The sequence below is a fragment of the Aquarana catesbeiana genome, linkage group LG07 (assembly GCF_042186555.1).
Source record: "Aquarana catesbeiana isolate 2022-GZ linkage group LG07, ASM4218655v1, whole genome shotgun sequence".
NCBI classification, from domain to species: domain Eukaryota; kingdom Metazoa; phylum Chordata; class Amphibia; order Anura; family Ranidae; genus Aquarana; species Aquarana catesbeiana.
The window spans coordinates 336,699,698-336,717,359 of NC_133330.1; the positions used below are offsets into that span (position 1 = coordinate 336,699,698).

The 17,662-nt window shown below is 43.6% G+C and overlaps 1 protein-coding gene across 1 annotated transcript in view; it reads left to right on the plus strand.

The window, feature by feature from the left end:
• The window catches only part of LOC141102992 (uncharacterized), a 40,131-nt gene that overhangs the window by 13,629 nt on the left and 8,840 nt on the right, over nucleotides 1–17,662 (plus strand). Inside the window, exons 4-9 of the mRNA XM_073592082.1 lie at nucleotides 179–210; nucleotides 287–483; nucleotides 539–2,535; nucleotides 2,593–5,379; nucleotides 7,555–7,616; nucleotides 11,774–11,916. Coding sequence (XP_073448183.1) covers nucleotides 179–210; nucleotides 287–483; nucleotides 539–2,535; nucleotides 2,593–5,379; nucleotides 7,555–7,616; nucleotides 11,774–11,916 — 5,218 coding nt within the window. The remainder of the gene's footprint in view (nucleotides 1–178; nucleotides 211–286; nucleotides 484–538; nucleotides 2,536–2,592; nucleotides 5,380–7,554; nucleotides 7,617–11,773; nucleotides 11,917–17,662) is intronic.

The window sequence follows — 17,662 nt, forward strand, 5'->3', positions numbered from 1 at the left end:
ACGACTACAACACCAGCATCAACTACTCCTGCAGAAACGACTACAACACCTGCATCAACTACACCTACAGAAACGACTACAACACCAGCATCAACTACTCCTGCAGAAACGACTACAACACCAGCATCAACTACTCCTGCAGAAACGACTACAACACCAGCATCAACTACTCCTGCAGAAACGACTACAACACCTGCACCGACTACTACTGTAGAAACGACTACAACACCTGCATCGACTACTCCTACAGAAACGACTACAACACCTGCATCAACTACTTCTACAGAAACGACTACAACACCAGCATCAACTACTCCTGCAGAAACGACTACAAAACCTACATCAACTACTCCCGCAGAAACGACTACAACACCTGCATCAACTACTCCCGCAGAAACGACTACAGCACCAGCATCAACTACTCCTGCAGAAACGACTACAACACCAGCATCAACTACTCCCGCAGAAACGACTACAACACCAGCATCAACTACTCCCGCAGAAACGACTACAACACCTGCATCAACTACTCCTGCAGAAACGACTACAACACCTACATCAACTACTCCTGCAGAAACGGCTACAACACCTACATCAACTACTCCTGCAGAAACGACTACAACACCTGCATCAACTACTCCTGCAGAAACGACTACAACACCTGCATCAACTACTCCTACAGAAACGACTACAACACCTACATCAACTACTCCTGCAGAAACGACTACAACACCTGCATCAACTACTCCTACAGAAACGACTACAACACCTGCATCAACTACTCCTGCAGAAACGACTACAACACCTGCATCAACTACTCCTACAGAAACGACTACAACACCTGCATCAACTACTCCTGCAGAAACGACTACAACACCTGCATCAACTACTCCTGCAGAAACGACTACAACACCAGCACCGACTACTCCTGCAGAAACGACTACAACACCTGCATCGACTACTCCTGCAGAAACGACTACAACACCTGCATCAACTACTCCTACAGAAACGACTACAACACCTGCATCAACTACTCCTGCAGAAACGACTACAACACCTGCATCAACTACTCCTACAGAAACGACTACAACACCTGCATCAACTACTCCTGCAGAAACGACTACAACACCTGCATCAACTACTCCTGCAGAAACGACTACAACACCAGCACCGACTACTCCTGCAGAAACGACTACAACACCTGCATCGACTACTCCTGCAGAAACGACTACAACACCAGCATCAACTACTCCTGCAGAAACGACTACAACACCTGCATCCACTACTCCTGCAGAAACGACTACAACACCTACATCAACTACTCCTGCAGAAACGACTACAACACCTGCATCGACTACTCCTGCAGAAACGACTACAACACCTGCATCCACTACTCCTGCAGAAACGACTACAACACCTGCATCAACTACTCCTACAGAAACGACTACAACACCTACATCAACTACTCCTGCAGAAACGACTACAACACCTGCATCAACTACTCCTACAGAAACGACTACAACACCTACATCAACTACTCCTACAGAAACGACTACAACACCTGCATCAACTACTCCTGCAGAAACGACTACAACACCGGCACCGACTACTCCTGCAGAAACGACTACAACACCTGCATCAACTACTCCTGCAGAAACGACTACAACACCGGCACCGACTACTCCTGCAGAAACGACTACAACACCTGCATCGACTACTCCTGCAGAAACGACTACAACACCTGCATCAACTACTCCTGCAGAAACGACTACAACACCTGCATCAACTACTCCTACAGAAACGACTACAACACCTGCATCAACTACTCCTGCAGAAACGACTACAACACCTGCATCAACTACTCCTACAGAAACGACTACAACACCTGCATCAACTACTCCTGCAGAAACGACTACAACACCTGCATCAACTACTCCTGCAGAAACGACTACAACACCAGCATCAACTACTCCTGCAGAAACGACTACAACACCTGCATCGACTACTCCTGCAGAAACGACTACAACACCAGCATCAACTACTTCTACAGAAACGACTACAACACCTACATCAACTACTCCTGCAGAAACGACTACAACACCTACATCAACTACTCCCGCAGAAACGACTACAACACCAGCATCAACTACTCCCGCAGAAACGACTACAACACCTACATCAACTACTCCTGCAGAAACGACTACAACACCTGCACCGACTACTCCTACAGAAACGACTACAACACCAGCATCAACTACTTTTACAGAAACGACTACAACACCTGCATCAACTACTCCTGCAGAAACGACTACAACACCTACATCAACTACTCCTGCAGAAACGACTACAACACCTGCATCAACTACTCCCGCAGAAACAACTACAACACCAGCATCAACTACTCCTGCAGAAACGACTACAACACCAGCATCAACTACTCCCGCAGAAACGACTACAACACCTGCATCGACTACTCCTGCAGAAACGATTACAACACCTACATCAACTACTCCTACAGAAACGACTACAACACCTGCATCAACTACTCCTGCAGAAACGACTACAACACCTACATCAACTACTCCTGCAGAAACGACTACAACACCAGCATCAACTACTCCTGCAGAAACGACTACAACACCAGCATCAACTACTCCTGCAGAAACAACTACAACACCTGCATCGACTACTCCTGCAGAAACGACTACAACACCAGCATCAACTACTTCTATAGAAACGACTACAACACCTACATCAACTACTCCTGCAGAAACGACTACAACACCTACATCAACTACTCCCGCAGAAACGACTACAACACCAGCATCAACTACTCCCGCAGAAACGACTACAACACCTACATCAACTACTCCTGCAGAAACGACTACAACACCTGCATCAACTACTCCCGCAGAAACAACTACAACACCAGCATCAACTACTCCTGCAGAAACGACTACAACACCTACATCAACTACTCCTGCAGAAACGACTACAACACCAGCATCAACTACTCCTGCAGAAACGACTACAACACCTGCATCAACTACTTCTACAGAAACGACTACAACACCAGCATCAACTACTCCTACAGTAACGACTACAACACCTACATCAACTACTCCTGCAGAAACGACTACAACACCTGCATCAACTACTTCTACAGAAACGACTACAACACCAGCATCAACTACTCCTGCACAAACGACTACAACACCTGCATCAACTACTCCTACAGAAACGACTACAACACCTGCATCAACTACTCCTGCAGTAACGACTACTACACCTGCATCAACTACTTCTACAGAAACGACTACAACACCTACATCAACTACTTCTACAGAAACGACTACAACACCAGCATCAACTACTCCTGCACAAACGACTACAACACCTACATCAACTACTCCTGCAGTAACGACTACTACACCTGCATCAACTACTTCTACAGAAACGACTACAACACCTACATCAACTACTTCTACAGAAACGACTACAACACCTGCATCAACTACTTCTACAGAAACGACTACAACACCAGCATCAACTACTCCTGCAGAAACGACTACAACACCTGCACCGACTACTCCTGCAGTAACGACTACAACACCTGCATCAACTACTCCTGCAGAAACGACTACAACACCTGCATCAACTACTCCTGCAGAAACGACTACAACACCTGCACCGACTACTCCTGCAGTAACGACTACAACACCAGCATCAACTACTTCTACAGAAACGACTACAACACCTACATCAACTACTCCTGCACAAACGACTACAACACCTGCATCAACTACTCCTGCAGTAACGACTACAACACCAGCATCAACTACTTCTACAGAAACGACTACAACACCTGCATCAACTACTCCTGCAGTAACGACTACAACACCAGCATCAACTACTTCTACAGAAACGACTACAACACCTACATCAACTACTTCTACAGAAACAACTACAACACCTGCATCAACTACTCCTGCACAAACGACTACAACACCTGCACCGACTACTCCTGCAGTAACAACTACAACACCAGCATCAACTACTTCTACAGAAACGACTACAACATCTGCATCAACTACTCCTGCAGTAACGACTACAACACCTGCATCAACTACTCCTGCAGTAACGACTACAACACCTGCATCAACTACTCCTGCAGTAACGACTACAACACCAGCATCAACTACTTCTACAGAAACGACTACAACACCTGCATCAACTACTCCTGCAGTAACGACTACAACACCTGCATCAACTACTCCTGCAGTAACGACTACAACACCTGCATCAACTACTCCTGCAGTAACGACTACAACACCTGTATCAACTACTCCTGCAGTAACGACTACAACACCAGCATCAACTACTTCTACAGTAACGACTACAACACCTGCATCAACTACTCCTGCAGTAACGACTACAACACCTGCATCAACTACTCCTGCAGTAACGACTACAACACCTGCATCAACTACTCCTGCAGTAACGACTACAACACCTGCATCAACTACTCCTGCAGTAACGACTACAACACCTGCATCAACTACTCCTGCAGTAACGACTACAACACCAGCATCAACTACTTCTACAGTAACGACTACAACACCTGCATCAACTACTCCTGCAGTAACGACTACAACACCTGCATCAACTACTCCTGCAGTAACGACTACAACACCAGCATCAACTACTCCTGCAGTAACGACTACAACACCTGCATCAACTACTCCTGCAGTAACGACTACAACACCAGCATCAACTACTTCTACAGTAACGACTACAACACCTGCATCAACTACTCCTGCAGTAACGACTACAACACCTGCATCAACTACTCCTGCAGAAACGACTACAACACCAGCATCAACTACTCCTGCAGTAACGACTACAACACCTGCATCAACTACTTCTACAGAAACGACTACAACACCTACATCAACTACTCCTGCACAAACGACTACAACACCTGCATCAACTACTCCTGCAGTAACGACTACAACACCTGCATCAACTACTCCTGCAGTAACGACTACAACACCAGCATCAACTACTTCTACAGAAACGACTACAACACCTACATCAACTACTTCTACAGAAACGACTACAACACCTACATCAACTACTCCTGCAGTAACGACTACAACACCAGCATCAACTACTCCTGCAGTAACGACTACAACACCTGCATCAACTACTCCTGCAGGAACAACTACAACACCTACAGCAGCACCTATGCCCCCACCTGCTAATCAAAAAATCTATATTTGCAGATTCCAATTTAGAATGGATCGGGCATTCAGACAAACATATAATGATCGTTCATCCCAAGACTACCAGGAACTTACTAGAATAGTTGTGAAATATGTGAGTATAAGAACATCTGTTATTGAACTAAATGTTATCAGGAGTTTCTTAAAGGTATTTTAAATGCAGATAAAAGGTGCACATTGCCCGGAGGTAAGATCCGCTTTAATATATCATATTCACCGCATGCAGGCAGCGGGTTGCAAGTTAAAAGGCAAAACATTCGTTTTCCTGAAGACTTATTTATCGTCTGTTGTGAATAGTTTTGAAAATCAACATATCAGATTACACACATAGCTAAATGTCTCAGAGGATGGAGACACCCCTCCCTCTCTCCTAACAAAAATAGGATCCCCTCCTCTGAGTTGTCAGTTAGACAGAGGCAGCCAACAAGCGTGCAGGCCCTGCTGACCATGTGCTGCATCTACAATGAGTGTGATGCAAACTGATGTTATAAAGGCATCTCATATCAAATATTATTTATTAAATGTATAAAATAACACTTGCTAATGATAACATAATAAAGAAATCATCACTTTATAAATGTACATAAAAAATTTTAAAAAATCAATTAAAATAAAATTACAAAGAAAAATTATAAATTGGTCCTAGGGGGAGGTGTGGGCTGTGGTCGCAGACTTTGGAAAATTACATTTTTTTGGCTGTCATGTGAATATATTATCTTCAATACTTTAACCCCCCCACCCCCACCCCAGCCTACAGTAAATTGAAGGCTGCGCGGGTCTCTTGTTTTATCCGGGTGGCGCAGGGCCGCACTGCGATGTGATCTGTCACCAGCTGCATCCACTGAACACAGCCATTGACTGACCACTGTACCGGGTACCATGTGACCACTGTAACCAATCACAGCAGGTCACATAACAGCTATACACAATGGATTCAATCCATTGTGTACAATTGTGTTGCTAGCTGTGATTGGTCACAGTGATCACATGGCACAGACTGGGCCAATCACAGCCCATCTGTGCCATGTAATCAGATGTGGCCAATCGCAAGCTAATCACAAAAACAAAAACAAACTGAATGAATCCAGTTTATTCAGTAAAGTGTTTGCTTAGAGCAATGAAATTCATTGCTATATGCAAACATAAAAAAAAAAAAAAAAAAAAAAATACTGATCACTTCGCCAGAGTAGTAATTCAAATTTTCGGATTTTCTTTCTTATTTTCGGATTTTCGAATTGTCGAATTTACAAATTTATGAATTTTTCGAATTTACAAATTGCAATCATAACGAACGACCTAAAAAACAAAAAAAACAAAACAAAACAAAAAAATAATAATACGAAAACGCAAACGAACTAATTTTTCGGCAGTGCACGTGTCTTGTTTCTTAGTTAAGTCCGGAGAAGGCATTGTGACTTCACTTCGCAGTTCTGGGTCAGTCACTCAAAATATTGAAGTCAACCAATCACCTAGGAGGTTAGCAATGGGATCCATATTCGTCAGTACCAATGTCAATTATAGTGATAAATAAATAAAAATCTTGCGAGCTGCCAAGAATATATTAGACTGAAAGCCTTGAAAGAAGCATCCTGTTGATGCGAGGAAATGTAATAATGCCTTTCAGCCACTGCCATATGTTGTGTTTAAATCAAACAATTATATATAAATATTGTGCCGTATACTTGCAGTATTATGTAGAGATATTTACATGGTGCAGCACAATATTTATATATAATGTCTATTATAGTGTATGTCCAGCTAAAACTTTTTAAAACTTTTTGGATGGAGTGAAGAAGGTTTAGATTTAGAACCTCTGTTAGTTGTTTTTTTTAGCTATCCGGGGCTCTAGCAGAGACATTTTGCCTGACTTCCAGGTGACAAAAAAGAATTTAGAGAAACTCTAAAAAGGGACATAGACAGATGTAAAAAAATTGACAGGGGCTCTAGCCTTTCCCTACTCTACTGAAAAAAATAATGTATTTTTGCCTTTGTAGATATTTGAGATTTCCCCTCACTTCCTGTCTATTAAAAAAGTTGCCGCAGGAAGTGAAGGAAAATCTCCCGATCACCCTGGATATGAGCAAAAATGCCATAGAGATTGTAATTCTTCCACATTACTTCCACATCCTCTTCAAAAAAAAAAAAAACTTTGGCTTGACTTACACTTGAAATTACATTTTAACATCTGAAACTCTCAAACGAAATACTGAGCCTTTAAATGTAGAAAATGACAAATCAATATGAGTAATTATCTATATTCTCCTTGCAGGCGCTCATACTCATTCAACAATCGTTCTTTGAATGTCTTAGTGTCACTGTATTTAACTACTGGTAAGTTATCCAATGTTATTATATGGAGGAGGGGGTGGTGCACAGGGTTCTGGGTAAGGCCACCCAAACTTCCATCTCACAGGACAACAATCTAAGCTCCAGAAGACTGAGAATGACCGTCACTGGGGAATGTCACCTGAGCGGATAAAGTGACTGTAAAGAAGAAATAAAAAAAATTTAAATAACAAAACAATGTTATACTTACCTGCTCTGTGTAATGGTTTTGCACAGAGCAGCCCCGATCCTCCTCTTCTCGGGTCCCCAGCCGGCTCTCCTGGCTCCTCCCCCCTTTTGAGTGCCCCCATACAGTGCATCCGGAAAGTATTCACAGCGCTTCACTTTTTCCACATTTTGGTATGTTACAGACTTATTCCAAAATGGATTAAATTTATTATTTTCCTCAAAATTCCACAAACAATTCCCCATAATGACAACGTGAAAGAAGTTTATTTGAAATCTTTGCAAATTTATTAAAAATAACAAATGAAAAAAATCCCATGTACAGAAGTATCACAGACTCCTCCCATGTACAGAAGTATCACAGACTCCTCCCATGTACAGAAGTATCACAGACTCCTCCCATGTACAGAAGTATCACAGACTCCTCCCATGTACAGAAGTATCACAGACTCCTCCCATGTACAGAAGTATCACAGCCTTTGCTCAATACTTTGGTGAAGCTCCTTTGGCACCAATTACACCCTCAAGTCTTTCTGAGTATGATCCTACAAGCTTGGCACACCTATCTTTGGGCAGTTTCTCCCATTCTTCTTTGCTGGACCTCTCAAGCTCCATCAGGTTGGATGGGGAGCGTCGGTGCACAGCCATTTTCAGATCTCTCCAGAGATGTTCAATCGGGTTCAAGTCTAGGCTCTGGCTGGGCCACTCAAGGACATTCACAGAGTTGTCCCATAGCCATTTCTTATCTTGGCTGTGTGCTTAGGGTCGTTGTCCTGTTGGAAGATGAACCTTCACCCCAGTCTGAGGTCCAGAGCACACTGGAGCAGGTTTTCATGAAGGATGTCTCTGTACATTGCTGCATTCATCTTTCCCTCGATCCTGACTAGTCTCTCAGTTCCTGCCGCTTAAAAACATCCCCACAGCATGATGCTGCAACCACCATGCTTCACTGTAGGTATGGTATTGGTCAGGTGATGAACGGTGCCTGGTTTTCTCCGGACATGACGTTTGCCATTCAGGCCAAAGAGTTCAAGCTTTATTTCATCAGACCAGAGAATTTTGTTTCAGAGAGCAGCGTCTCCAGCTTTCATATTTAGGGGGGGCACATGGGGGGACAGGGACAAAAGTAGGGGGGCAACTATAAAATGCAAATATATATATATATATATATATATATATATATATAGATATATATATATCTATATATATTATATATATATATATCCTGGGGCCCTTTACTACGATCCCACAACGGCCCTTTCACATGTTCTGCAGTGAGCTCCCTTCCTACTGTATTGGGGTCCTCCAGGGTGGCAGAAAACAAGAGATATATGTCACCAGCATACCAAGAAAATATAAGGATCCAAAGCAGTGGGAGAACTATCAGGGTTGCAAAGGTTGTCTTGCCACCGGGCCCTGGTGTTCCGCCACTGTGGGGTTTCCCAGCCTCCTCTTGCTGTCCTGCCCCTGCTATTGACAGCGCTGGTCTGGCATCTCTTGGAATTTACAGGCTGGTTCTCCTGTCCTAAGGACGGGAGAAATCAGTCTGTTTTTTCAGTAACTGAGAGGAAACACCCGCAGGAGCTGACTGGGGACGCTCTACCTCTTAGACATGGCCTTTTTGTAAAAAAGAAAAAATTTTTTTTTTTTTAAATTGGGGGGGGCACATGGTGGGGCACAGCATAATGTTGGGGGGGTCAGGGCCCCCTCTGGCCCCCCCTAGTGATGCCATTGTCAAAGAGTCCTTCAGGTGCCTTTTGGCAAACTCCAGGCGGGTTGTCATGTGCCTTTTCCTGAGGAGTGGCTTCCGGCTGGCCACTCTACCATACAGGCCTGATTGGTGGAGTGTTGCAGAGATGGTTGTTCTTCTGGAAGGTTCTCCTCTCTCCACAGAGAAACGCTGGAGCTCTGTCAGAGTGACCATCGGGGTTCTTGGTCACCTCCCTGTGTAAGGCCCTTCTGCCCGATCGCTCAGTTTGGCCGGGCGGCCCGCTCTAGGAAGAGTGCTGGTGGTTCCAAACTTCTTCCATTTATGGATGATGGAGGCCACTGTGCTCATTGGGACCTTCAATGCTGCAGAAATGTTTCTGTTCCCTTCCCCCGATCTGTCCCTCCATACAATCCTGTCTCGGAGGTCTACAGACAATTCCTTGGACTTCATGGCTTGGTTTGTGCTCTGACATGCACTGTTAACTGTGGGACCTTTATATAGACAGGTGTGTGCCTTTCCAAATCATGTCCAATCAACTGAATTTACCACAATCAAGTTGTAGAAACATCTCAAGGATGATCAGTGGAAACAGGAGGCACCTGAGCTCAATTTTGATAACGCTCACTTATGTACATGGGATTTTTTTTTTTCATTTTTTTTTTTTAATAAATTTGCAAAGATTTCAAACAAACTTCTTTCACGTTGTCATTATGGGGGATTGTAGAATTTTGAGGAAAACAATGAATTTAATCCATTGTGGAATAAGGCTGCAACATAACAAAATGTGGAAAAAGTGAAGTGCTGTGAATACTTTGCGGATGCACTGTAGCAAGCTGCTTGCTCTCGGGGCACTCATGCGGGCTCAGATAAGTATAAGGGGGGCTGGGTGGGGGAGCAGAACACAGAAGGTTTCTTTTTATCCTAATGCAGAGAATGCATTAGCATACCTCCCAACTTTTGGAGCAACCTGCATTGCGCAAGTAGCACCTCACGCCAAAAGTAAGCCTTTGTGCACTGGTGAGCAGTCATGTTGGAACAGGAAGGGGCCATCCCCAAACTGTTCTCACAAAGCATAAAATTGTCCAGAATGTCTTGGTATGCTGATGCCTTAAGAGTTCCCTTCACTGGAACTAAGGGGCCAAGCCCAACCCCTGAAAAACAACCCCACACCATAATCCCCCCTCCATCAAATGATTTGGACCAGTGCACAAAGCAAGATCCATAAAGACATGGATGAGCGAGTTTGGGGTGGAGGAACATGACTGGCCTGCACAGAGTCCTGACCTCAACCCGATAGAACACCTTTGAGATGAACCAGGCCTTCTCGTCCAACATCAGTGCCTGACCTCACAAATGCGCTTCTGGAAGAATGGTCAAACATTCCCATAGACACACTCCTAAACCTTGTGGACGGCCTTCCCAGAAGAGTTAAAGCTGTTATAGCTGCAAAGGGCGGAGCCAACTCAATATTGAACCCTACGGACTAAGACTGGGATGTCATTAAAGTTCATGTAAAGGCAGGCGTCCCAATACTTTTGGTAAAATAGTGTAGTGTGAATGGGCCCTTACACTATGGTAGCTTCTTCTGAGAGCAGAGTTCTTCCTTTTGCATTCAGAGATTCAGCGTAAAGGTTAAGTTCACCTTTTGTTATAAAATAATATATGCACGTCTTTTGCAGGTAAGAAAAAAATGTGCATTTTTTTTCTTCTAAGGAGCCTGCAGAGCATTGCACCTGTGATCAGCAGATCGCAGACACAATGTCAGGATCCTGCAGACTCTCTGCATAGCTGTCTGCCTGTACCTCCGATACAGGGAGTCAGTTACTTGAGAGCAGGAAGATCAATGAACGACGAGAGCGCTCACCAGCTCCCTCGCAGTTCATTGGGAAGTGCAAGCCTCAACCGGTGGGACGGAAGGCAGTGGAAGGCAGCGGGAGGGAGGGGAGACCCCTTTCTGCCGCATGTAAAAGCGATCCAGCAGCTGTTTAGCTGCTTGGATTGCTTTTACTTTATTCAGCATTGCCAGCTGAAAAAAAAAAAGGATTTATGGCTGCAGCCATCTCCCCGATATAACCACTGAGACTCATGGACATACAGGTACATCCATTTGAAGGAAGTGGTTAGAAGATCAATGTACGCGGTATTTTGCTCAGACATTATACATAGTACGGGGTTTATAGAAGGAGAAATATGTCTGTGTGAGGGGCAGATCTGAGCAGGGAAAAGGCAAACAAGGTTGAGATATTTCTATGTGTTTTCTCTACAGGGAAGGTTCCACCGTGACCAACGCTTCAGCACAATTCCCGGCTGACAATCACACCGATGCAACGGTACAGGCAGTCTTTGATATGAATGGGCGAGCTAATGGCACCATCGGGGGCATCCCTCTTATTTTCGAAAACACTCCAGGTAGGTGAAACCATAAAGGAGTATTCATTAACCACTTACTTACCGGGCACTTAAACCCCCTTCCTGCCCAGACACATTTTCAGCTTTCAGCGCTGTCGCACTTTGAATGACAATTGCGCGGTCGTGCTACACTGTACACAAATGAAATTTTTATCATTTTTTTCACATAAATAGAGTTTTCTTTTGGTGGTATTTAATTACCACTTGGGTTTTTATTTTTTGCTAAACAAACAAAAAAAAGACAAAAAGGTTTGAAAAAAAAAAAACACGTTTCATAGTTTGTTATAAAATTTTGCAAACGGGTAATTTTTCTCCTTCATTGATATTCGCTGATGAGGCTGCACTGATGGGCACTGAAGGGCTACATTGATAGGCACAGATAAGGCGACACAGATAGGCACAGATAAGGAGACACTGATATGCACTAATGGGTACTGATAAGACAGCACTGATGGGCACTGATAAGACGGCACTGATGGGCACTAATGGGTGTCACTGATGAGTGTCACTGATGAGTGGCACTGATGAGTGTCACTGATGAGTGGCACTGATGGGTGGCACTGATGGGTGGCACAGATGGGCACTGATGGGCACTGGTAGGTGGCACTGATGGGCACTGGTAGGTGGTATTGATAGGCAGCACTGATGATGAGGCACTGATTGGTGACATTTATAGGTGGCACTGGTAGGTGACACTGTGGGCACTGATGGGTGGTACTGTGGGCACTGATTGGTGGTGCTGGTGGGCACTGGTAGGTGACACTGTTGGCACTGCTGGGTGGTAATGTGGGCACTGGTAGGTAGTGCTGATGGCACTGGTAGGTGGTGCTGATGGGCACTGGTAGGTGGTGCTGATGGCACTGGTAGGTGGTGCTGATGGACACTGGTAGGTGGCGCTGGTGGGCACTGGTAGGTGGCACAGAAGCCTCTGCAGAGACTCTCCAGATCGGGACTGATGTCCCTCTCACAGCTGCCGGTGATCTGCTTTTTTTTCCTCCTCACGCTACCAGCATGAAGAGAAAAAATAGCTGATTACTGGCTCTGGTTACATCACATGATCAACTGTCATTGGCTGACAGCTGATCACGTGGTACGGGGTCGGGATCGACCCCTTATTCCGATCTGTGATCAGCCGAGTCTCATAGACATGCTGATCACAGAGCGCGCCATGTGCAGGCCGCTCGGGCTTGGGAGGACGTCTATGGACGCCCTCCCGGCAAAGTAGGTCCGCACTGTAGCCGTCTTTCGGCTATAGCGCGGATGGGAGGTGGTTAAATATAGCTTATGAGCAACAGGGAATAGAAACTGTTATCATGCAAGATGTTGGTGCATAACCAGAAATCCACAGGTATCAAAGGCTGAGGCCCCCTGAGTCCAGATTCACCCACTGCAACAATAACAGTAACAATCGTTTTACACGTATCGCCACCATACATGGTATTGCGTGACCAGTGTGGTGTATGAAGGGCCATTCATTTTAAATCACATCCTGATGAACCTTCCAAAAAAAAAAATGTATTTTGTTCAAGGTGAGCTGCCGCTCATCACAGGCTTCTCTACTCAGTGCCGGGACAAGGCCATCTAGAGCCCAGGGTGAACATGCCAGATTTCGCCCCCCCCCAAAATCTATGAGTGCTATGTGTCAGCGAAAATCCCCTCTCTAACAAAATCAAATCAAACACTAATCTGCATGCTCACCCCCCAGGCACCCAGCTCAAATCTCCTATCTCCCCGTATGCGCCCAGCACAAATTCCCCCCCTCCCCCCCAAAAGTAATCTTCCCCCTCCTAGCACAAATTCTCTGCCCCTCAACTTTCTCCTCCAAGTTCAAATCCCCCCTCTTAGCACAAATTGCCCTCCCCAATCCCCCATCTTAACACAAATCCCCCCACAAGTTTCCCCTCCTAGCACAAATACCTCCCTCTTATCCCTACTAGTACAAATTCCACCCCCCCCCCCCCCCAGAAAGAAATATTTCCCCTCTACCATGTTACATTTATAGCACAAACCCTCTTCCCATATCCACCCTCCCAACACAAACCCCCCAAATCACCACTCCTAGCACACCACCCCAAATTTGGCCTCCTAGAACAATTCTTACCCCCTGTCACCTGCCAAATTCCCCTTTTCATCACAAAGATACTGACTCGTTTCTGCCGTTATAGGCCTTAGTCATAGCGAACTACAAAAGGATAACAGCACTCTAATAACCTCTTTCTGGATTTACAAGGAGGGTCAATAGTTAACCCTTTCATTAGGGACATAAATCCTTCAATGAAAGGGTTAACTCTTGATCCTCCTCTCATTTTAAATTCTTTAATAGGTTATTTAGAGTGCTGTTATCCTTTTTTAGTTTTCTACGACTAAGGCCAGTAAGGGCAGAAACACGTCAACATCTTTTTGTGTATCCAATCCTTTTTGTCCCTATGGGTTTGTAATAAACAAGATTTTAAATGCACTGAACTGCTGTAGTTCATTTTACTGTATATATAATTGTAAGGTTATGTAAACAAAAAAGAAAATGATAATTGATGGTAATTCTTCACCCTCTCTTTTTATACTTGGAATTCCTGAAACATTCATAAAGAAATCTTGATTCATTCCACCTTTTAAAGAAGCAAAAATTACATAATACATTTGTGCAGTGGTGGCTGGTACTCAAAATTTTTGGGATGGCGCAAACAAACTGAAAAATTTTGAAAAGACCCCATCAATTGCAGCCTCACTGTGCCATCAATCGCAGCCACTGTGCCCATCAATTGCCGCCACTGCGCCCATCAAACGCAACCACTGTGCCATCAAACGCAGCCACTGTACCATCAAACGCAGCCACGGTGCCCATCAATTGCCGCCACTGCGCCCATCAAACGCAACCACTGTGCCATCAAACGCAGCCACTGTACCATCAAACGCAGCCACTGTGCCCATCAATTGCCGCCACTGTGCCCATCAATTGCCCACACTGTGCCCATCAATTGCCCACACTGTGCCCCATCAAACGCAGCCACTGTGCCATCAAACGCAGCCACTGTGCCATCAAACGCAGCCACTGTACCATCAAACGCAGCCACTGTGCCCATCAATTGCCGCCACTGTGCCCATCAATTGCCCACACTGTGCCCATCAATTGCCCACACTGTGCCCCATCAAACGCAGCCACTGTGCCATATCAAATGCTGCCAGTGTCCCCCCCCCCCCCGCCGGCCCGCCGTCTGCATATACCTGTCTCGGTGTGACAGCTTCTCGATGTCTTCTCCCATCCTCTATTCCCATCCTCTTCTATGATTGGACACCTGGTGCCCAATCACAGCACCTGTCGTTTCAGCCAATCAGGTGACGGCTAACAGATCCAAGCACCTGATTGCAAGAGAGGTGGTTTAGTGTTAGGAAAGCGAATATTCATTCGCTTTTCTAACACAGCTGAGTGACCGAAAAGGGGCCGGGCCCCTGCATAGGGGGTGGCAGCGGCGGCCATAGATAGATACATGCAATGCATGAATCTATCTTTTGGTGCTAGAGGGGTGGCTGGGGAGAGGGGGCAGCGCCCGTGCACCCTTAATGCAAGGGCCGCCATTGCATTTGTGTTAAAAAACACTTACTGATCCCTTGGGAAACTCATATTCGTAGAATGTTTAATCGGAGTTCAATAACCAAATAATCTGATAATCAATAGATTTAAAATACACCTAAACCCAAATCTCGTATAAGCTTTAAAGTGTTTCTGTGGTCAAATGTGTGGTCATACGTTCATTTTTGCTATGCTCTGGGCCACGGTCACTAGACATGTGCACTGCCGAAAAATTTGTTTAGTTTTCGTCTCATTTGTTTTTGTTTTTCGGGTCATTCGTTATGATAGCAATTCGGAAATTCAAAAAAGATTGGAAATTCGAAAAAAAAAAAAGGGAAATCCGGAAAAAAAAAATCAGAAATTCGGAAATTCGAAAATTGAAAATTTTGAAAAAAATTGGGAAATTCAGAGAAAAACGGAAATTTGAAAAAAATCAGAAATTCGGAAATTCGAAAAAAATTGGAAATTTGAAAAAAAAATTTAAAAAAATAGGAAATTCGAAAAAAATTGGAAATTCTGAAATTCTAAAAAAAAAAAATTTGGAGATTCGGAAATTCGAAAGAAAAAAAAAAGGTAAATTCTAAAAAAAATCGGAAATTCGGAAATTCAAAAACACCCGAAAGTTCAAAAATCTGAAATAATAACTTAACTATTACTAACTATTATAGGTACTGGAATTTCCTTTCAAATTTGGCTGTTAGTGAACGTAACAAATATGAATTTAAGTTACAAATTATCCGAAATAATGAATGGCGCGTCTAAACAAATGGAAAGGAACAATTTAATAATAAATAATAATAATACAATTTTCTTGTGAAAAAAATAATAATAATAAAATGTTTTTATTATTATTATTGTAATTATTAATTAATTACGTTCCATTCATTTAGATACAGCATTCTTTATTTTGGATGATTCGTAACTTCGGATAAATTCACATTTGTTGCGTTCACTAACGGACAAATTTGAAAGGAAATTCCAATACCTATAATTTAATAGCTAGTAATAGCTGGTAAGTTATTATTAGTTAGTTATTATTTCAGATTTTTGAATTTTCGGGTTTTAAAATTTATGATTTTTTTTTCGAAATTATGATTTTTTTCCAAATTTACGAATTTCCAATATTTTTTTGAATTTCCAATTTTTTTTTGAATTTCCAAATTTTTTTCAAATTTATGAATTTCCATTTTTCAAATTTTCTGATTTTCTTAGAATTTCTGATTTTTTTCGAATTTACAAATTTTTTTGAATTATCTAAATTACGAATATTTGGAAAAGTTTGCTAAACAGGTTTTAGGTAATTCGGATATTTCCAAAGATCCCGAATTTGTCGAAATTCGTTAAAAAAAACTAATTTGGAACGAAACTAATTGCACATGTCTAATTGTCACTCAAGAAGGACCTAATCTGCTCACATACACCCTGGTCCCCTGCCTGATCCAGACCCTATAGCATTCACATGGGCTACTATGGCAGAATGTCCACCAATGTTGTTACAATTAGGGATGCGCTGATACCATTTTTTTATGGGAACGATACTTTTTTCTTTAGTACTCGCCGATACCAATTACCGATACCCACTGCGACATATTTTTTTTTTCCATTTTGCGCTTTTTTTCAATGTGAAACGTGTAAATATATGTTAAAGGAGTAAAAATATTAATAAACTAAGCAAACAAAAAAAAGTTTATAAAATAGAAGTGAACAAAAAAAAATAGCAGAAAAATAATACTTAAATGGAGAAGCAGAATAAGGAGTTAATTCATGTGGATTAGCGTAAATTAGACCCCTTTCACACTGGGTCGTCTTGCAGGCGCTATTGCGCTAAAAATAGCGCTTGCAAACCGACCTGAAACAGCCGCTGCTGTGTCTCCAGTGTGAAACCCCCCGAGGACTTTCACACTGGAGCGGTGCGCTGGCAGGACGGTAAAAAAAAGTCCTGCCAGCAGCATCTTTGGAGCTGTGAAGGAGTGGAGTGTATACCGCTCCTTCACCGCTCCTGCCCATTGAAATTAATGGGGCAGCGCGGCTATACCGCCAGCAAAGCGCTGCTGCAGCAGCGCTTTGCGGTGGTTCTAACCCCTTCTCGGCCGCTAGCAGGGGGGTAAAACCGCCCCCGCTAGCGGCTGAATACCGCCGCTAAAACGATGGTAAAGCATTGCTAAAAATAGCGCTGTT